Source organism: Cynocephalus volans, chromosome 6 (genome assembly GCF_027409185.1).
Source record: "Cynocephalus volans isolate mCynVol1 chromosome 6, mCynVol1.pri, whole genome shotgun sequence".
Taxonomy (NCBI): Eukaryota; Metazoa; Chordata; class Mammalia; order Dermoptera; family Cynocephalidae; genus Cynocephalus; species Cynocephalus volans.
Window position 1 is genome coordinate 143276933 of NC_084465.1, and position 22789 is coordinate 143299721.

At 35.3% G+C, this 22789-nt stretch overlaps 1 protein-coding gene across 1 annotated transcript in view; it reads right to left on the reverse strand.

Moving 5' to 3' along the window:
- Window positions 1–10244: 10244 nt before the first annotated feature.
- ARHGAP21 (Rho GTPase activating protein 21) overlaps window positions 10245–22789 on the reverse strand; it is a 51927-nt gene continuing 39382 nt past the window's right edge. Inside the window, exons 14-22 of the mRNA XM_063099202.1 lie at window positions 22036–22191; window positions 21870–21948; window positions 20903–20976; window positions 20736–20825; window positions 18039–18164; window positions 17809–17850; window positions 17387–17492; window positions 15461–15492; window positions 10245–12724 (exon numbers count right to left, since the gene is read on the reverse strand). Of these exons, the coding sequence (XP_062955272.1) occupies window positions 11030–12724; window positions 15461–15492; window positions 17387–17492; window positions 17809–17850; window positions 18039–18164; window positions 20736–20825; window positions 20903–20976; window positions 21870–21948; window positions 22036–22191 (2400 nt within the window). The 3' untranslated portion in view covers window positions 10245–11029. The remainder of the gene's footprint in view (window positions 12725–15460; window positions 15493–17386; window positions 17493–17808; window positions 17851–18038; window positions 18165–20735; window positions 20826–20902; window positions 20977–21869; window positions 21949–22035; window positions 22192–22789) is intronic.

Genomic DNA, 22789 nt, shown 5'->3' on the forward strand with positions numbered 1-22789 from the left:
TGCCCAGGTTAAGTTTTTTTCTTTCTTGGTGTCTGAGAGTGAAATATTATAAAGTCAACTGGCTTCAAAGTAGCTCTGGCTGGTTTTAGTTATTGATAGATTTTTATTCTGTGATTCCTAAGGGCTCCTCTAAAAAAACTCTCCTGAGACTCCTGTGTGACTCTAGGAGCTACTGTGAATCTTATGCTGACTTCCAAGGTCACAGTGTAAATGGCATCAGAGTGTACCTCAGAGTGCCCTATGAGAACTCCACCCCCTTCGTCTTCTAAAAGCACTCTTCAGGTATTCTCACAAAGAGAAAAATATCACTTGGGTATACTGAACTATGTACACCATGACAAATGTGTACTTTTCTGGCTCAAAGATGAGATGATAAATGTCTATTATTCTGAGGTGTATGAATAGAAACTGAAAATATGCTTTAACATATGAGAAAACAGATCACTGTAGGCGAGAGTCCGTAGAAGTATCAGATTAAACAATTAGACCTGCTAAAACTGAAGGTATGGTAATTATTGAGTCCAAAATATAAGAATAACAGTAGAAAACACATATAATAAAACTGTTAAATAGGAATTATTTCTTTCATTCAACATGTGAGAAAACTGAGACACAGAAGTTAGATAGCTTGTCCAAACTCACCCACTTTCTAAATGGCAGAGTCTAGATTCAAAGTCAGGTAGTCTGGTTCGTTCTAGAATTCATGCTAAAATAAATGTGTTTAATATATTACAGAAATAACAGGGTGTAAAATATGCTAGAAAAAGATATCTCAGAATTGAGTAGGCTGTTTTGAAAAACAGCTAAATAGAACTTTTAGAAATGACAGATGAAATAAATGAAATTTAAAACTCACTGAACAAACTACAAACCAGAGACATGGTTGAAAGCAAAATAGTAAACTGGAAAGCAGCCCTAAAGCACTTGCCCAGCATGAAGCAGAGAGAAAATGAGAAGTGAAATATGAACAATAAGGTAAGGTAAGTGGAGGATAGAGTGAGTGTATTCAACATAAGTTTAATAGGAACTCCCACAGGAGATAATAGAGCAAAGGGGAAGGAACCAATATTAAATGACAAGAATTTTACAGAATTGATCACGGTACCAATCCTCAATTTTGGAAAGCCAAACAAACAAATCCTAAACAGCATAATAAAAAGAAATCCATACCTAGACACACTGTAGCAAGTCCCCAGAGCATGAAAGGCAAAGAGACAATCTTAGAACTGAGAATAAAAATAGCAGATTATTTACATAGACCTAGACTGCTGATTCATAACTGCAACACCAGAAGCCAAGAGAATGGATTAATATCTTCCCTCCAAAATGTTGAGGGAAAATATATTGCTGTCGACCTACAATTATGTATCCAGAAAGATGACCTTTTGATAGTGACAACAAAATAACTACATTTAAAGAGAATAAAAGCTGAGAATGCCTATCATCAATGATCCTCATCAAAAGAACTTCTGAAAGATACAATTCAGTAGAAGGAAAATGATCTTAGAAGGTGGACCTGTAGTGCAAGAAGGAAGTGATCAATGAAAATGGTAAATATGTGGATGAATCTAAGCATCAACTGTATAAGACAACAATAATGTCCAATTTATGGAGTAAAAAAAAAATAAATTCTAGAAAAGAGTAGTGTACAAGTTGGGAGAGTACAACCAGAGTTAAAGTATGCTTAGATATTTGTATTGCATGGAAGGAATGTACAGTTATTAAATTTAAATTTGTTTAGGATGCATATTAAAGTTTCTAGGGTATCTACTAAAAGGATAGAAATTAGGTAGGCGGAAAGTGGAAAGAGAAGAAAATATCAATCCAAATTAAGGTAAGGGTGAAAAAGGAAAAATAAAACAAAAACAGTTCAATAGATGATGGAAACAATTACATATTATCTATGGAAAAAGACTAATAGAAAAAGAACATATCTTTGGAAAACAAAACATACTTCTAAACAATCCATGTGTCAAGAAGAAACAAAAAAAAAAAAAAAAAAATGGGAATAGCATCTTGAATAGCAACTTAAAAAACTGAAAAGAGAACAGAATAATTCCCCCAATAGAAAGAATATCATATTGAATTACAAAATTCACGTGGAAGTTCACAAGACTTAGAATGGCCTACATAAGAAGAATCAGAAAGGGAAACTTTCCTATCAAGACTTGTAAAGTGTGTATTAGTCAGAACTAGTGGACTAGAGTAGACCAGTGCAACAGAACAACCAGTGAGCCCCAAACAACCCCACACATACATGGGAAGTGATATACATCAGGGCTGGCACTGCAAATCAGTGGGGGAACAGGGTAATTCCAGTACATGGTATGGAGACCATGGGCTAAAGAAAATATAGATCTCTACTTTATATCTCACACACAAAAATCAATGTCACATGGATCAAGATCCTTTACTTTCAAGTGTCCAGTGTTGGGCAATAAATTATATGGCAACCCTTCTTCTAACCATATAATTTTTTCCTCAGTCAAGGCCTTAAACAAGATCCTCATTCACTCAACAAACATTTTCTGTGTGCCTACTGTGTTCCTGCCACTGTACTAGGCATTTGAAATAGAACAATAAACCAAACAGATCTTCATCCTAGTGGGGTTTACATTCATGTGGGTAACTAACATATTTGGCATTTACCACGTATCAGGCACTTTCTAAGGGTTGACATTACTCATTTAATCCTCAATAAATGCTACTGTTATTATTTGTAAGGGGCAGAGCTAGGATTTGAAGTCAGTTTGTCAGCCCTCACAATCCCAGCTACTAACTGCCTCGAAGAGTGTGCGAAATGTTTTTCCTTTAAATATGTATGTGTGATGATCCTGAGACATCCATTGTATGTAACAAATTAGCTTTTCTTCTATTAATTTGAAATGGCACTGCCTGTGTACCATCCATCCTTGGAAGAATTTAGAGAATAGCTATCCAAATCATTTTCTGTGTTGTGCAGTTCTAATGAGAAAGCCTGGTTGAGAAAGTCTGCAGAGCTGATCTTACAGAGGCCAGAGACTGCTGAAGAAAAGCACTACTGTGATGGAACTCTATTTTGAAGCTGCCCATTAAGTTCTTTCCTAAAGAATTGTTGCCATGGTAGTGGCTGTCAGAAATTAACCTTCCTAATCATAGTGGGAAAAAAATATTTCCTATGTCTGGAAGAAAGCCCTAATAGACTAAAGGCAGCAGTGGATCTGACTGGTTAGAGACAGTTGAATTTGCCTATTTCTTCAAATGAACAGTCTTTCATGGTAGTGGTCATTAAGGTATGCTTCCTGAATTGCTCAGGTAATATTTTACACAGAAGGCAGAGAGCAGTGTTAAGTCCAGGAGTCTCAGTCCTTCTATAAATAATGTGCAGTAATGGGGACAGAGTGTGAGAGCCCATGTAGATTTTATTTCCAAAATCCACTTTTGATTTTCTTTCACTTCAACAACCAGAAACTAAATGGAACCATAGCCAAGGGCAATTCAGTACAGAAAATGCCATTGAAACATGACATTTTAGAGGTGGAAGATTTCTGCTTGGGGTCAGCCTTAACACTTTCCAAGTCAACTTGGTTCATTTTTAAACAGCTAGAATTGGTTGGAATTCTCCAAGATAAAATCCACCTCCTTGTAATTTTTGTCCACTCTTCCATGTTAAGCAGTTAGAAGGCTTTAAATGGAAAAAATGAGATTTGGGATAAATGATAAAGATCTTCAAATATTTATTGGGTTATTCTGTAGGAAATGAAGACAGACTTCAATGACCAATGACTTCAATTTATAAATTTTAAAATCCACTGCAAAATTATGAATATCATTATAAGATTACCCAAAGAAATATTTGTGTTTACATAGCACGATCAAGAGCTGAGGGATGGTAATTTTACCTACAGGAGAAGCTTATCCATACTTCGAAATCTAATCTGAGTAGTCTATGTGGAACTGGGACAATGGAGCACATGAGCGCCCTGGTCTTCTGCTTTATTCTCTTGGTAGACTTTCACAACTGTCATCTTTATCCTTAGAAAGTAAAGGTCTCAAGACATCTTTTTTGTTTTCTGTGTCTGTAAGAAAGCATCTTTAGAACTCCACGGACAACAAATTTGACAACTGACAAAACTCTATCTCCAATTCCCAATATTTTCCTTTTGCAATTGCTCTGTGATTGGAAGGTTTGAGAATATACTAAACTGTCTCAATCTTCTTTGCTGGACAAGACCAAGCTTTCTCCTGCCTTGTTTCATTTTTTCTCTCATAAGATGCCGTTCTAGCTCTTGTTTTAGCTTTCATAGCAGGGATGCTGGAGGCCCTTGTAAAAGATATTGTTCCCCTAGTACAACTTCTCCCTTTACTTCCCTTCTGAGCAGCCAGCTGAGATGCCTGTGTTTACAACCAGCTCCTCCTGTTCTGTTGCACAGAACAGTCTGCTGAAGCAGCCCTGCTGGTGGTATATAATCTCTCAATCTTGGTACAGGGAAATGGCAAGTAGGGACATCTTATCTTGCATAAGAATTCATGGACCTGAAATTTTAAGCAAATGGCTCATCAGTAACTACGATGGGGGTGGGGGGGTAAGCTGCCATTCAACCTCGTTGAGAAAATAAATTTCAGACATGTGAAAACCATACTTTAAACCTACTAGAAATCTGCCTGTGGATATGTGGAAGTATTTCTAAGTGGGTCTCAAAATATACATATGAAAACTGATAAATATGGTTAAATAAAATTTTTAAAGCCATGCAGAAAAGCACCTTAAACAAAGTTAGAACAAACTCAGATTTGAAAGAAGGCATTTGAAATCAGGATTAGTATCCAGATCATGTAAAGATCTCTGAGAAAAAGACAACAGAAAAATGACCAAAGGTTAACACACACTTGAGTCAGGGAAACTGGAATGGCCAATCCACATTTGAAAAATGATCTCACCTAGTAAGTAATATAGAAAATGCAAAACAGTGAGATGTCATCTCACATTTATCAATTTTACCTTAAACAAAACAAAATTTTAAAACCCAGACAATGCCTAGCACAACTTTAAGGGATTAATTTGGAATGTGCATTTTTAACCATCCTCAAGAAATTGACCATCCTCAAGAAAATGGAAAAATGGATTGGTATGGATCAATAAGGACAGATCTCAAAAACACTGAGTGAAAAAGGCAAAGTACAGCTATAGACACTATACTATGATTTACATAAATTAAAAATATAAAACTATAATCATGGCTATGTATATAATAAAAGTATGGACAAGGATGTATTCATGATTGTGGTGCTCTATTGGGAAGGAGAGAAAGGAATAAGCCTGGAAAAGGTAACAAATGGTGTAAAAATTTATCTAAAATGTTTTGTTTAGAAACATTTGATGCAAATATTACAAAATGTTAACATTTATTAATCCTAGGTGATGTAAACAGGGTATCATCATTTTCTGTATCTTTCAATATTTTTTTCTTACACTTTTTTCAAAAGAAAGAAATGTTGACATATCTAGAGGGTTCAAGTATTGCAGTCTACCAAAGAATCACAGAATTGTATAGCTGGAAATTACTTAGCATCACCTATTCTAATTCACTTGTTTTTTTACACATCAGAAAACTGAGTCCCCAAGAAGTGAAATGACTTGCCTAAAGTCACACAGCTGGCCAGTGGCCAGGCCATGGCTATAATGTGGTACTTTCAACATCTGGCGTAACATTCCAGGTAGACTCAAAGTCAGGCTTGAAGAATAAATATGATTTTATGAAAAATTGAGACACATGGAATTTCAACATCTCCATATACTTTTACCTGTCAACTCCTTCTGAAGGCATAAACTGCATGTTAAGCAAGCACTTCATAAATGTTTCAATGAATGAACCTTGAACAAATGCTGGTTCCCTTCTTTCAGTAAAGCAGCAGTATAAGCTACCTCTAAAATGAGACTAAAAAAATCCCCAAAGCATTTTGATTAAAAAGCATAAACAAAAATAAGATGCAGTATCTGGGGGATGAAGCTATTCTAACAATTAGAGTTTTTTACTGAAGTGAGACCAGAATAATTTAAATGGACTTAGGGCAGTTTGAAAAACTGCTAATTGCTGAATTATACATGTAAATTAAGATATTTAAGATAAGAGGTGCCAACACTCTTCTGGCTATCTGGGTGCTTTTAGAGAATCCATTGTTCTAAGATTTATTAGGAAATACTTTAATGTCTAATCGTAGCAGCACACGTTCCTTTATTGCTCGAATAAATATAATTTCATGAGGCTTTAGTGTGACGAGTGTCAAAATTCCCACATAATAGAGAATTTTCTCAGGTCCCACACAATTTTTTTTAAACATCCTGCCTGACATTTTTAGAGATAAAAATCCTATTTATAGTGATCTGAGTTTGGGGGTACCTGTTTTCAACTACAATGAAATAGCTCACAGCAGACCAACACTCCTACAGAGAATAATCAGATGAAATTGGGAGCGTTCAGGGTGGTATGGCCACAGACCAGAGAATTAGAAATGCTGAACAAAATACAGAAAATAACAACTGGAGAGTTGTCAAGGCAGTCAGGACTTTAGCAGACAAAATCCAAGGGATAAGGGAAGCAAGCTAGCTGAGAACCCAACACTGTTTGCATTTTTTTTTTTTCTAAACCTTGGAAGCGATTGCTGATTCTTGAACGTGGAAGAAAACTCAGAAGTTAGGCATGGAGGAGAGAAGTCTACTAAGAACCAGGCTGACAGCAATTTTGCTGGGCCTGGGGGCCGAAGGGGATGGACAAAATAATAGGAATGCAGGGATGTGGGACTCCAAGTCAACTAAGGCTTGGGTAAGCAAGATTCCTGAAAAAAGTGAGACAGAAGACAACCCTGGACTTGGTTGCTTTTCCTCTGAGGCATTTACCAAACTCTTAAGTTGTTCAAGATAAAAAGCTGACAGGCTAAAAGCTGACTAAAAAAAAAAAAAAAAAAGATTGGCATTTGGGCAGTCTCAAAGGATTGGAGTGACAATATTGGTCAGGGCAGGCCAATGAGGGGCCTTAGGAAATACCTTGGCTATCAGTACAGTCTCTGGAAGGTTACACTTTTGGAAAGGTGCTGAACCAGAGAGAAGAGCCAGCCTTACAAAGACTGCGATCCTGCCTCAACTATCTTCATTTGCCTGCAGATAGAGTGAATCCCCTCTAGAGGAAGAAAGCATCAGCTACTGCTGCTGCTTTTTTTTTTTAAATACACATATGACATGTGATTAAAAATAACAAAACAAAAACAGTCCCACAAGTGACCCAGATATTAAACTGCCAGAAATAAACTTTAAAAGAACTATAATTAATATGTTCCAGAAGCAAGTGATGAGATAAGAGAATTTCACCAGACAACTGGGATATATGAAGAAAACTTATACAGCATAAAAATAACTAAACCTAAAAACTAAAATTAAGATTAGACAAAGTTGAAAAAAATCATAAATTGGAAGACAGACCAGTAGAGAATATGGACTAGTGTGCCTGGAGAGCAAAAAGGACAAAAAATACAGAAAAGAGTAAGGAATAAATGACATGGTGGAAAAGTATGATGTTCCAGAAAATAATAAAGGAGGGGATGGGGCAAAAGCAATAGATGAAGTGATCTTGTCAAGAATTTCCCCTAACCTACAGCAGCTATCAAGATATCAGTTCAAGAAGCACTACAAACCCCAATCATTGTAAACACGATAGCACACACACACTATTCCTGGCCATATCATGGTAAACTGCTGATAAGCAAAAAAAAGTGAAAAACCTTAAACTAGAGGAAAATAAAAATGACTATTTAAATTGTCTAAAAGAAGCAGTAATAAGACCCGTAGTTCTCAGCAATGATGATGAGAAAAAAGAATGACATCTTTAAAGTGCTGAAAGATAACCCTAGCCTTCTATAGGCAGTAAACATACCCTTAAAGAAAAGAATACATAATAAGTCATTGCCAAACAAACTGAGTTCAGTACCAGACTCACACTAAAAGAAGTAGTAATTAGAGTTCTTCAGGAAGGAGGGAAAGACCCCAGATAGAAACACGGAAATGTGGGAAGAAATGAAGAACCATAGAAATAGTAATTGTTGGTAAAACCATATATATATTCACAACAAGAATAAACAACATGAAGGAAGTGGCAAATGTTCTAATTTAAATTATATTAATTAAGGTGTCATTAATAGTAAAATACATAAATACCACGTTAACAGAAGGGGGAAACAGCATAATAAAAATATTTGATTAATCCAAAAGAGGCAAGAAACAAGAGAAAAAGGTACATAAAACTGGACAAGAAGAAAACAAATAGGATGTAGATGTGAATCCAAATACATAAGTAATTACATTATATGTAATTGGATTACACATTTCAATTAAAAGACAAGATTATCAGACTACATTCCTTAAAATCTATATTCTGCTACAGGAGATAAGCCCTGATTAATATAATATAAACACAAAGGGATCAAAAGTAAAAGGATGAAAAAGATGTATTATGCAAATACCCAAACTGACTGATATAGATACATTAAAGTTGTTTAAAAGAACTTTAAGGCCAGAAGCTTTGGTAGAGATAATGAGGGACATTACATAATGATTTTAAGGGTCATTCCTCCATGAAGATTATAACAATTCTAAATTTATTTTCATTTAGTAAACTAACTTCAAAGTATAAAAAGAAAAGAATGACAGACACAAAAGGAGAGAAATACAAATCTACAATCATAACAGGACTCTACAACATCGCAAACTGTGAAGAGCCAGGTAAAAGATAAGTAAGGATATAGATCTGAAAAACATAATTATAAACTTGATCTGCTCACCATGACAAAGTACCCAATAATGATAGCAACCTATTCTTTCCAACTGAAGGTGGAACATTTCTCAAAATTGATCATATGCTGGTTCAAAATGGATGTCTTAATTTCAAATGTCTGAAAACTATCAGAGTATGTTTAATGATCATGTAGAACTATGATAGAGTTAATAATGGAATTAGAAAACCTTCAAATGTTTGGAAATCAAACAATATGCTTCTATATAGTGCACAGGTTAAAGCAAAAAATCAATATGGAAACTAGATAACATTGTGAAATGATGATGAAAATACAACATATAGCCTTAAAATGCAGAAATTAGAAAGCAAGAGTGAAAATCAATGATCTAAGCAATTATCTCAAGAAGTTTAAAAATGCACAGCAAATTAAATCCAAAGAAAAATAATAAATTTAAGAGAAGGAATGAATGAAATATAATTAGTTGAGTCTCAAACCTAACTTTCCTAACATTTCTGATGGTTTTAATAACACATTGATTTATCCAAGAATGCATATGCCATTTAAACTAAGCAGAGTGTTTTGTTTTGTTCCGAACTTTACCAAAAGCCACGCCCCATTTAAGAAAATCATGTCACCAACAGAAAAACTATTCACAGTACCGTCTCCATTCGTAGTTATTGCACTGTGCATGATTCTACATTTGGTGCAAACACCTGCCAACGTTATATTTTCATTACCTAGTTGCACCTGAGCATTAGCATATTGAAGTATATTTTTAAAATTATAAATCACTTCCCTTTTATCTCTTTTCTATTGTAATAAAGGAATTATAGTCTGTATCATATATTGAATATATATATAAAGTTAGATATATTATCTATGAATTTCATTTCATGATGGTAAAAGGGGAATTTCAAAATATTTTTTAATAAAAAGACAGTATCAGGTCTGACAGAATTGAGAATCCTAGGATTCAGTGATTTTTAAGGTCCTTCTCAGCCTTAATATTCTGAGATTTATGTAACCATCATTTCTTAGAAAAGCTTTGATCTATTTTGCAACTAGTACATGGCAGGCACTATATTTGGAATAGTACCTCATTTAAATTTAATAACCACCCCTATAATAGGTACTATTATTGTCATTATTTATATGAGGAAACAAATTCAGAAAAGTTAAACAATCTGTCCAAGCTTACATATGGAGGAAGTACAGAGTAAGATTGACTTCCAAACTCATGTTCTTTTCAACTCAATGCCTTCCACACACATTACTAGCTAGAAAAGTTAAATATTATCTGTGCACAAGAGTGAGGTTAGGCTAATATAAGCATAAGAGATCCCTGCCAGCCACACAAAGAGGAGGAGAGATAGAATGTATAAACTTAGTAATGTTTTAAAGTGAGGACCAATTAATCATATAAGGCAGTTACAAATGAGCGACATTTAAAAATTGAGTAAGTTTCAAGCCATGCAAAGTTCACCAAAACAATTTTTATTTCCAGTGTTTAATTGGGTATGCACACAGGCATGACACAGGTTTGGATTCATAAGTCCTCATGCAGAATTATATTTTTCTCGATAAAGAAGCCAGTTCCATCCAGGATCCACTATCTACACACCTATGTTACAACATTTATATCAAATCTGGTATCTGAAGAAAAGATACACATATAATATGTTCATTTAAGTTACGTATTTTACAGAAAGATTAAAAATTCAAGTCACACAAAACTCAAAAACTGTATTAAAAGTTTGAATATAAAACTCAGATCCATCTGGAATGACTAAAGAATGGAAATTCTGTATCCACCTGTGTTAAAACTGGTAAATGTAATGAAATTTGTTACCAATAAAATGCATTCATTTATTCAATGTAAGTTATCTAATTTTAACAATATGGCACCCTAAAAACCAAATGTATTTTTATGATGAGGCACTTTTGTTAGTGATGAAACCAAAAGAACAAATTTGCTGCATACTAATGCCAGCGATTTTCTTCAGTAATTTTGGGTATATACTATGTAGTAAGTTGCAACAAATACCTTGTTCATTTGTATACAACTATCCAATATATTTTTAAATATATATATATATGTTCTTCTGGCTGTAGTAATGCACTGTAAAGCTATTTCACAGTGCAAAATGATGAAACCAGCCCAAATGAAGGCTGCATAATAACAATCCTGGTACAAGAAAATATTTACAGTTACTAGAACATGTAACAGTAGCTTTTTATTTGCTATTGTGGACATAGCCCCAGTTTAAAGACAGGGATGAAACTGTGCTTTATTGCCTGGGGCTTCGGATAGTTTATGGTGTTGGGCATTAGCTACAGAACTAGCATTTTGGCTCATGTTCTGAAAGCTTTCCCCATTTATTTGGTCAGGTGACTGTGATGGTGTGGAAAGAAGGGGCCTATTAGTTGAAGCCAAGGTATTGGAAGAACTGTCTGCATTGGACTGAAAAGACAAAGGTGTGTCAGTCACAGAGATTTCTAGTACTCTAGGATTCTCCAGCTGGGGGTCTCCAGTTTCTCCTCTGCTAAGGTCAGATGCACTGGTGCGTAAGCGTTCCCTGGCAAGCCAGTCTGAGATCGAGAGGTCCTGGGCTGAGCATTTTGGTTTTAACCGATTCACAGCTGAAAGTTCAGATTCTCTCTCCCCACTCTGCTCATGTACTTTCCAAAAATTCAAAACACTGATTTCAGAAGCATCTCTGTGCCCTCCTAGCGTATGTCTACGTTTGATGTTTTTCCTTTTAGCAGGCTCAGCATTTGTTTTTTGATTTCCTACTCCAAACATATCATCTGCAGGTGCTCTGGGTCTCAGTTTTAACCGATCTGCTATTTTCGTTTTCCAAGTGGGTTCCTGTTTTTCTGATTCACTTTTGATTGGTGTTAGCAAACTCCCAGTTGATTTTCCTTTTTTCATAACATCGAACACTTTAGTTATTGAAGGTGCTTCTTTCTCGTTCTTGGCATCTCCTATACATCCACTGTCTGACTTGAATCTCGCAGATTTTTTTCTGGATAGTGTATCACATTCAATAAGTTTATGTGAACTAAAGAGTTGCCTCCGGCCATCTAAACTTGGTGTCAAACTTCCCTCGGTACAACTTACTTCACTTCCTTCGGAATTTCTCCGGCTCGTCTTCGTAACCTCTTGGAGTTTTCCTCGGAAAAGCCTGTCTGAGGTCAAAGCTGTGGGGAACACAGGAAACTCGTTCTCGCTGTCTGTCTCCACCGGCCGCCCTTCACTGATGAGCTCGCTTCTCTCGTCGTCCGCCTCGTCCCCCTTGCTTTCTGCCACGGATTGCACCTCGGGGCTCAGTCGACTGGAGTCGAGGCTGGTCAAGAATGTAGCAGACGACGTCGTGGAATAATCTGAGGTGATGGTGCTGACATTGGCCAAAAACCCGCTGTGTTTGGTTTCTGGACTGGTTGATTTCTTAGTGGAAAACCTCGCCAGTGAAGCCTGGGAAGACGTGCTGAGTAAGGTGCCGGAGTCTGACCCTGTCTCCTCAAAGTGGGAGGACTTCGGTGTCAAGAGGGATTTGGGGCTCTCCTTCAGAAGGGTGAAGCGACAGCTGAGAGTTGGTGACTTGCTGTGCTTGTAAGCGTGTGGCGGTGAGGGCTCCTCCGACGGCGAGCTCTCCTTCCGCAGCGACGCCTTCTCATCTCCTGCTGCGCTGGGATCCTTCTTAGCGCCGCTGTCTTTGGCAGTGATGATCCTCTGTTTCCTGCCCAATGTCTCACTCTCTTTTTTGGACTCTTCTTTATTATCACTGTGACACTGTTCCACATTTTCCTTCTTAAAAAACACATTGTCCAGTTCGTCTTCCGAGCTGCTAGGCTGTGCTTTTTCTTTTGGCTTTTTCCTCTTGCGACTAGCAGCTGCAAAGATAGAGGACACGAGCAGCTCCCTGCTGTACTGATCCTTTCCAGATCCCCAAGAACCCTGCGAGGCAACCAGAGAAATGAGGCTTTGAAAATGAGACCATTAGAGTTCATTTTCTGAGAAGGTTCTTCCCCAAACGTTTCTTACTGAATAAAGTCTACTAAAGCTCTGAAGCATTGAGTGTAATCAGTTTTTTAATGCCATCTTTTAACTTGTACCAAAGACAAATTTTTATCTAACTCGTCCCATTTCTTGCCTGGTGGTATTTACTTGCCAGGTCATATAGGTGTTATATATTTGCCAAATGATGGCTCACATACATCCATCTTTGAGGGAAATATTTTGTGCTTAGCGCCCTGGTTATTAATTTCCCTTAAATGACTGACTTCCCCTACTTCTTCAAAGCTCAGACATCTTTATCTGGTATACAAGTTTAACAGTTAAACATATTCTGACATAGTTGAATATAATATCTGACATAGGTTATTAAAATTTTATGACTGACTTCAATCTTCTAATTACAGACACCATAAGATACAGATACTCTATCAGATAAACTCATTAAGATAAGGGAACTCTGGTCTTCCATCAGTGCAGCCAGGCTGGATCTTCAAGGATTTGCCTTATGTACATCAGGTTGGTGATTTCTTCATTTATCTCAAGGTAATAACAGAATTAGAAAATTCAAATAACATAAGGTCAATTAAAGTACCTTAAATCCTTACCATAGAAACACTTTATTGTCCTGCTATTGGTAAAGTGTTCACTATGTGTAATAAGTTCTTTATTACAACTATTTAATTAATTTGTTCATAATGTCTCTATGCTAAGAAAACAGTGGGGGAGGGGGCAATAAATACATGTTGGGTTACCACACTAAGACAGGCAGGAAGTATGTTGAGTAACAGAAGCAGAAAGTATGAGAGTATTTCAAAAAGTTCGTGGAAAGACTCGTATTATCTTTCAATTCTATTTTTCCATAAACTTTCTGAAGTACCTTCGTACAATTCTCTATTGCCATAAATATCTTAGGTAAGCTAAAATAGCCATGACAAAGTCTTAAAAATAAAGCAAAAATTTAGGCTGTTGTATTAAAAAGGATCCACCAAAATGAAATCACAGATTGACAGAATTTTGTTTTTATAAGGTATAAAGGATTTTATAATTATCCAGTATATTTCTAATGGTTATTTACATTTTCCCACCTTCTTCTGAAGACTGTGGGGGATAATGGTGTGACTAGGTTCTGAATTGGGAGACCTGATGTTCATTCCTCTAGCTGGCTGTGTATGATACTGAGCACATGATTCTCCTCTAGTCATCATCTCAGTTTCAGCCATCTCAGTTTCATTGTTTTAAGTGAGAAATAATTAGATTAGATTCAGCTTTCTTTAAGGTTCTCTTAAAAATTCTATGATTTTACAATGATATATATGTTGGGGCAAATTACTGTTCTACAAGTTACAAATAGTTATACCAGTTGGATATCCATTATATTATAGGCTTGGTACAATAACACCACAAGTAAGATCAAGAGACTGTTATAACAACAGGTTAATAAACATGCATCTAGTGAGAGGGAAGGCAGGGATTTTAAACAGGTCTTTCTGATTTAAAATCTTATCTTTGGGCAAAAGAGGTTGGAAAACTGTCTATAGAGACACACCAACTAAATGCAAGGAATGATCTTTGAGTATATCCTGTATAGGGAAATCTTTGTAAAAACTGCACATTAGCTAATAAGGTACTGTACTTATATTAGTTCCTTGAGTATGACAATTAAACTATGATTATATAGGAAGATGCCCTTATTCTCAAGCGATACATGCCAAAGTATTTAAGGTAGTGTTATCATATCTATAAGTAACTCTTAAATGACTCAGAAAAAAAAGTATGTATTTATCAGAATTTATCAATTGATGAATTTAGGATAAAAGGTTTGGGTGCTAATCCAGCAATTTTTATGTAGGTTTAAAATTTTCCCAAATAAAAAGCTGGGGCAAAAAGAGTGAAGATCGTAAGTGATTGATATAAAATTATTTTCCACAAGACTTATAATTTAATTACATACAATCCTATTATAATGTTTAAAGATTCATGTAAAATCCATGTTTCATTACAAAATCTAAGAATGTTTTAAGAAGTTTACTGACAATTCTTGTTCTTACTGCCTCAGCAAAGCAGAGTTTGACCAAATTGATTTTAAAAACTTTCTAGGAACTATAAGAACTTTCTACAGACACTGAGAGAGTTGTGTAATTTGATGTTGCTGTCAATGTAACACAAATTATCTTAAAATATTAATTAAAAAAACAAAATTAGTTATTTTGCTAAAAGGAAGACAAGAATATATATTTTCTATAAAAGTATAATAATAACAAAAGTCTATACTACTGAAATATTTATAGATAAAATGATATGACATTTGGGATTTGCCTGTAAGTGCGTGGTGTACAGTAAAAACAGGGTTGGCCACATGCTGATGATTGTTGAAGATGGAGAATGGGGCCATGGAAGCTCACTAGACTATACTTTCTACTTCTGTGTATGTTAGAAAATTTTCACATTAATAAATGAGAAAAGAAAGTCTAGTTCTTTGCACTATGCTAAACTATATACTATGAGAAAACTAACATTCCAGCTCACAAGCCAGTATTCTTCTATCATATTCTAAGAATTAATTTTTCCATTTTTTAGACTTTGCACTGCCTCAGACAGGGGTGCATTTGTGTATTAATCATAACAGTCAGCCCAAAATTCCCCCCTAGTATTTACAAATGGTATGACACAATTTACCTTAGATTTTGTTGAGTCACTAGTAGCTGAATCTGTGAGAAGTTAAATAAAACATGTTCAGTATTAGCCAATCTCTACTGCTTTCCACAAACAATGCAAAACTTATGGAAAAGACAGGCACGGAACAAAATGTGAAAGCAAAACAAAACAGTAGAACACAGTGGATAGTCAGAGCTCACAGAGATGCAAGCTGCACCACAGAAAGCCACCGCCATGAAAGGATGCTGTGAATTGTAGGCAGAACCAGCTCAATGAGAGGAATGGCAAAGGAGCCCTGTACTAAACAAAAACAGAAATACTAGTGTTTATTAAATTTTCTAAATATTAATCTAGCAATAAAGAAGCTCGAAGATCTTTTAAGAATTGTCTTGTGTACCAAATCAGAAACTGATACACAACGCAGAACTTTTAAGATTGTTGGCTGCCCTAGCTACAAATTGAGACACTCATACTGGTGTGTTTATGTTAATTTTTGTCAGACTGAAATTTTATAAGCATAAACTATATGCATATGGATGCAAACGAGGCATTAGGATAACTCTGCTTCCACGTCGCTTTGGTTTTTTATTAAATAATGCTGATCTTTGCGCTTCAGACCCCAGCTTCATATCAGTGCTGTCAGGGATCATTTTGACGAGTTTGGTTAAACTGCTACCAGTTTTGTAATTATCTATTAACAAATGCTATTATGGAAATGGAAAAAATGGACACCATAATTTTACTGTCTGGCAAAAACTCAGATTATACAATTATAAAGAGGGTAGAAAGGGGCTAGCACTATTCAGGATAATACCAATTTTGAAATTTTATCTTTCAACTTTACGGAAATTGATTTTCTAAATTAATGAGCTGAGCCCCCTGCCACGCCCCTTTTAACACATGGCTAAATGCTTTATGACTTTAAGAACTGGTAGACCATACCATGCTATTTCTCCTCAGGGTCTGCTTCAGAAATAACAAGAAACAGCAGAAAAACTTTTAAGAGAGTAGTATTGATCTGTTACAATAATCTTAAGAGAAACTTTACACCACAGATCAACTATGTTTGCATTTACAAGAATCGGGGGTTTCTGCAGACAAGGCAGCTACAGTGTGGACAGCAATCCTCCTTCTTCCTACAGTTCCAGCTGTCCATCAGGGACATCACAGAATCCACTAGTGACATTACCGTGTGATAGACTCCTCCCACTTCGCCTGTTCAACATCAGTATAGATTTGCCTTTGTCAGTAAGTGCTGAAAAAAAACCCTTTAGGACTAAAACAAGAACTAGAGACAAAGGGAGAACATCGTGTAAAACAACATGCTAGATTAGTGCAACAGTTTGGCAGGAGAAAATTTTCATCAAAAGAGCCTATAAAAACTAATACTTAACCAAGCATTAGGGTGGCAATAGGAAACAGAAGACAAGAAATGTCAAATAGACTGACTTTTACTGTGACATCTATAGTGACAAATAATATACTTATTTATGAAAATAGTGCCCATTAGCAGTTCAACATATTTAACTTGCTGCTCTTAAACAGACCTTCTAGCTCAAGAACAAGAACTACTTATACAGTCTAGATCATACTTTCTGCCATCACAGCAACCACATATTCAGTAGCATATATCTGTTTTACCTTGTGATGACTATTACATGGAAACTGTGAATTAAAAAAAAGAACAAAACAGTGGTTTGCATGCTTATTTCCCTTATATTTCCATTCTGACAAACATTACAACTCCATGCACTGCCAATGGCATTACAGTCACTGGACGATAATTAAGATCCATCAGAAAAGGAATATTAAATTTTTTATTAGTAGAAAGGAAAAAAAGAAAAGGAAAAAATCAGAGTGAATTGTTACTTATGGCTGATTTGCTCTTTCATGTTATAAGAATGTAGTGTTTAACCTAGAGATCAACACTGCCCAGGCAAGAGTTACCTGATACATCTCCCGGGGACACGCCCGTCCTTCCAATGTTGGTGAGTAAATGATCTATGTTTGGCACTGGCTGGGAGTCTACTGTGTTTTCCTCCTGCACTGTTGTCTATGGTTAATAAACAAAGAGCTCTTCATCATCTCTTTAAAGATACTTTAAAATTCAAACAACATTTAGTTAAAGATACATTACTGAATGGAGCACCTGTGCTTTAATTTTATAACAATGTTTACATATAATTAACTATAAAATAAGCCTCATGCTTATATTTTCATTAGATCAGAAACTGAGGAGCTAGAAACCTGATTCCAGGGTGCAAAATGGACAATAGCATACAAAGCGGGAAGTTGACATTGTTGTAGCACCAGGATCTTGTGTCCCAAGTGAAAATAACTGAGTACAAATGCTGACAGACAATACTTACAAGAGGTTCTTCAGCACCTTCTTCTGTGAAAAACCAGTCATGCTAAAATTTAAAATAAAAAAGGTGAAAAGAGAAATTAAATAACCCCCTAAATATATCTATATCTTGGAGGATAGTATAGTAAAAAAGCCATTTACATAGGGAAAAAAACATTATAACCAAATTCTGTCCCACCAAACATTGGCTTCTCATGAAAACGACTGTGTTGAGGAGATGAAGGGTGAACTTACGTGCTGGATGAGTGTCTCTACGATCTTGTACTGGTCAGGCATGTGGGTGACCATGTGGGTCATATTGTCTTCTGATGTTCGCACAAGAGTTGGACCAAAAACTATTGCTAGATTTCTTGGTTCCATCTGAAAGAAAGGATGATTATTTTCTTAAGGAAGTAGGCTTAAATACCCATCATGGGTTTGGCATTTTATTTCTAAAAGGTTCTTTTGATGCGGGTGAAAAAATCATGCTCCATAAGTAACTCTGTACATAACTTCTTTTTCGTGCATTAATGACAGTGTGCAATGCCTAACAACTGGCATACACTTTTTCCAAGAAGGCTTCAATTAAAAACAATTGATTTGGTTCAAAACTAGTATTACCAGGGCTGGATTAACTGAGAAAATTTTTTACAGCCAAGGCGGTGGGGGGGGGGGGACTCACAAAAGAATAGGGAAATCTCTTCTCTGAAGAACTGGAAAATGGAAAAAGTACTAAAAGATAGAGAAAAGGTTCCAAATTTTCCCCAGGAGAACATTAAAATCACTAACACGTAAAAACCCAATGCCTGAAAATATTCTTTTCTGATCAATTTTTACTTCAACCAAATTTTCCAAAGCTCTTTGCTTAGCCTTTCTCCAATCTGAATGCCTCTGTTATACATTTGTGTTTGTACAGTCATTTCCGTGGTTATATTTTATAGTGTCTCGTGTAATATTTTGAATTTAGGATTTTCTTAAAATATTAAATAACTTCAACTTTAAAAATAATCAGAGGGCAAAAAAAATCACCATAGGACTCAAAAAGCCAAACTGGAAAAAAAAAAAAAAAAAACATTTTGGGGAAACCACACTACTAGCTACTTTGTGAGGCATATGGGCACACACATTTTGGGTATAGTAAAAAAATGGCAAACCCACAGCTCTCTTCCCCTACTGAAGCAAATGTCATGCATCTAGTATGTTAACTAGCATAATGCATGCATTAGTACACCATGCTCACTACAGAGAAATGAGAAACTGATTGAGGTCAGTATTTTCCTATAAAGTTGACTTAGAAAGAATATACAACTGTGTGGGAAGGGTTTACTTAAATTGGGCACACAAGGCATGTTTCTAGTCTTCCTCTAGAAAATATAGTCACCTTGTTTTTATACCTGTACTGGTAATAGTGGATCAAAAAACAAAAGTCCATCATCTCTAAGGTCTTAGGTAAAATATTTACTACAGTCTTGTCTATAATCTAAGTTTTTAGACTAATGATAACATGCATTTGTATATACATATACACACAGAGTAATATTTATTATGTGGGTATATATCTCCAGTTGGCTCCTACATAAAACTAATAAGTAGTTCACACTTTATTCATTAATTACTTAAATTCTGCATTTTTTGAAACATGTTCCACAAAATGTAGTCCAGAAAAGTCTAGGAAGTGAAAGTCCACATCCCCTTCAAGATTCAGTATTAATTAATATATTAAAGATTAACAATCTGCAGTAAAAAAACCAGTTAAAGTATGTATAATTCAGTGCTTTTTCAACTAATTAGACCATCAAATACTATTTTCCAAGTAAGTCCTATTACCATCCAACAAAACTGATGATTGATTTAATATACTGTCAGAAATGCTAAAATACTTAGAAAATATTTCAACTAGAATTATATTGAGAAATTTTTGGCTCCTACTTTTTGAACTTCTGGAAACAGTACAGTAAATTGATATAGGCTTCCATTTCCTTGTCACTTTTTTAAACCTTTTTATAGCCCTATCACTATAGAGGAAATTAATCATCTAAAGGAAATTATAACATGGCTGTAATCTTCTCAGGTAACCGGAGTTGACACTGTTTTCATAACCCAACCTTACCACAACTGTAGGCAACTGTCGTCCAGAACATGCGGAGCCACTAAACTGACCTCAGTGAATGCATTTTTCTCTACCTTAAACAGGAATCTCTCGTAGAAAAGAGAGTACCAGCAGTATTTCCAAGCTTGTGGTATTCTCTTTTATTTTCTTCTCCAGAAACCAAAATGACTGTTTCAGTACTTTAAGAAGTAATGCCCAAGAGTTTGAAAATCATCGTTTGGCAACTTCTAGTGAAACAATGGACTTAGGCAACAATCATCACTGACTGAGAAAAAGGATGAAAAATGAAGACTATAATGTATCAGCCAAATACAATGCATGGACCTTGTTTGGATTAAACAAGTGATGGTAAAAAGACATTTTTTAATCAAGAAAAACTGAACATGAACTGAATATTAGACAATATTAAGAAATAACAAAATTTGTTTTGTTTGATAAAGATAATGTGGTGGGGTTCAAAAGAAAGGCCTTATCTGTTTAAAAAAAAAAAAGTTCATTTTTTTCACTGTATACCATTTAGTACCTTTTTGCTTGTTGTATTATGTGTGTATTCCACCTATTCGAAATATTGATATACAGTTTTTTTCATTTTTCTTGCTGGAAAAGGAATTATCTTTTTAAAAAGGTGACAACAGGTATTTGGGATCTTTTGCTTTTAAGAGCAATCTTTAGAGGGACCTAAGCCTGTTTGATGTATTTTAGGGCTTTTATTGAATTGTAAACTTATTTTTGACTATTTGTCATAAATAGTCATATTTTCCAGGAACTCTATGAAGCAGGAAAGCATATCTTTTAAACTGAGGCCACTGAAAGTACATTTCTTCAAAATGCACTTTACATACCTTATTTTTTTCTGAATTTTCTGCCACTGTCTTGAGATGAGCCGAAAGAAACTTAAGTGTTTCATAATGATGTTCGGGCAAATCGTGAATCTGAAACATATTATTTTCATGATGGGTTTAAATGCTGAATTTTAGTTGTAACTTCAAAAATACAAAATAATACCTACTAGTCTTTTTAATGTTTTCAGACGATCTAGCGGATCTTCTTTACGATTGGCTTCAATAAAATCGGCATATTTATCTGACAACAATAAAAACAATAAAGCAAACATCTTAAATTGCTATGGTGAACTGTAAACATGTTTTCCATTAAGATTCAATTTTTTTTTTTTTTTTTTTTTTGTCTTTTTCGTGACCGGCACTCAGCCAGTGAGTGCACCGGCCATTCCTATATAGGATCCGAACCCGCGGCGGGAGCGTCGCTGCGCTCCCAGCGCCGCACTCTCCCGAGTGCGCCGCGGGCTCGGCCCCATTAAGATTCAATTTTAAACCACAATTTAAAAAAAGTGTAGGAAAGATTCCCAAATTGCCTTTGAAATGTAAATCCCTAAAATGTACATTTTAGATATGGTTTGTAATGATTCTCCAAGCTTTATCATCAAATAAAATTCCCTAAAATGTGAGGAATCCTGTATTTACACAGCCTGTCCACTCTTCCTGCACCCCTCAACAACATCTAGTACAATGTTTTTCTATTAATTATACCTTACACTGGAAGACTTTTGACTAGGAATAATAATATACTTTTAGCTTGACTGCAAACATGGATGAAATATGTATTTCACTGAACCTAAACAACTTTTTAGAAACTCTATTTTTCATTGGAATTAATCAGGAGGAAAAAATTCCAATGACAAGAAATAGTACTTAATTATGTTTTTAATATATAAATAAAACTAGACAAAACCTCCTGTTTCCTTTGACAAAAAATATTTTTTCCTTCAATTTAATATATTCTGTGGTTTTTAGCTGGCCAGTTAGCTCAGTTGGTTAGAGTGCAGTGTTAAAACATCAAGGTCAAGGGCTTGGATCCCCATATTGGCCAGCTGCCAAAATAATGATAACATTCTATGGTTTTCTAACAGTTGTAATTTGAACCACTTTATCTGGTGTCTTTTGTGGGAGTTAACTCACCATTTGTGAAGAGAGGCTCAGGGAGTTTTCTGAAGAAGGATTTTAGTAAACTGCTGATCACATTCAAATCTCGCCATTTCTAGGTATGCAAAATAGAAATACAGTAGTCAATACCATCAAGAAAAAAGACTGGATCAGTTATTCAAGTAGAAATCAACACACTTACATCATCTTGTATATCAATATCAGCCATTCCCTTGTTGAGCTCTTCTTGCATACTTGAGATGGCTGCATTATTTCCAGGAACTCTATAAATACCTGTATATTCAAGACCTCTTTCTTCAACTAATTTGCAACATATGTCAACTATTAATGGAATATACTGCAAAACAAGAAATAAACATTTTATTAACACAGTACAAGGGTTTATACTTAGTTAGTAGTTGTATATTACAACTAGAAGGCCCTTTGCATCCACAAGGATGAAACTGCTGCTATATATTAGACAGAAAACAAAGAATATAGAACTGGGAATAGGTAAAACCAGCAAGAGATATGACACAGTGGGAAGACAATGAACAGCCCAAAACAGAAGAGATAATAGTCTATAGAGGAAATAAGAGCAAGTAAGGAGAACATGGACTGTTCAGCTGAATAAAGAGGAATAAAGTCAAGAAAAGAAGAGGAAGAAATAGTAACATCAACTCATGATATGAATCCTAACATGGATGTTGTAAACACATGCACAAGCACATTTACATTTATTATACTTTCTTAATCAAGTTCTTGTTCTCATCCTTGTTTTAAGAAACTAAAAGCAGAAACATGAGTTGAAAATGAATTCTTATTGACCATTTCAGATACATTCCTAATGGTTGAAGAATTATTTTATTTCAGAGTCAATACATTAGAAAAACACATTAGAAAGAAAATTACTCAGTACACACAGGTCAGAAATACCTAGGCAGAAATACTAAGGT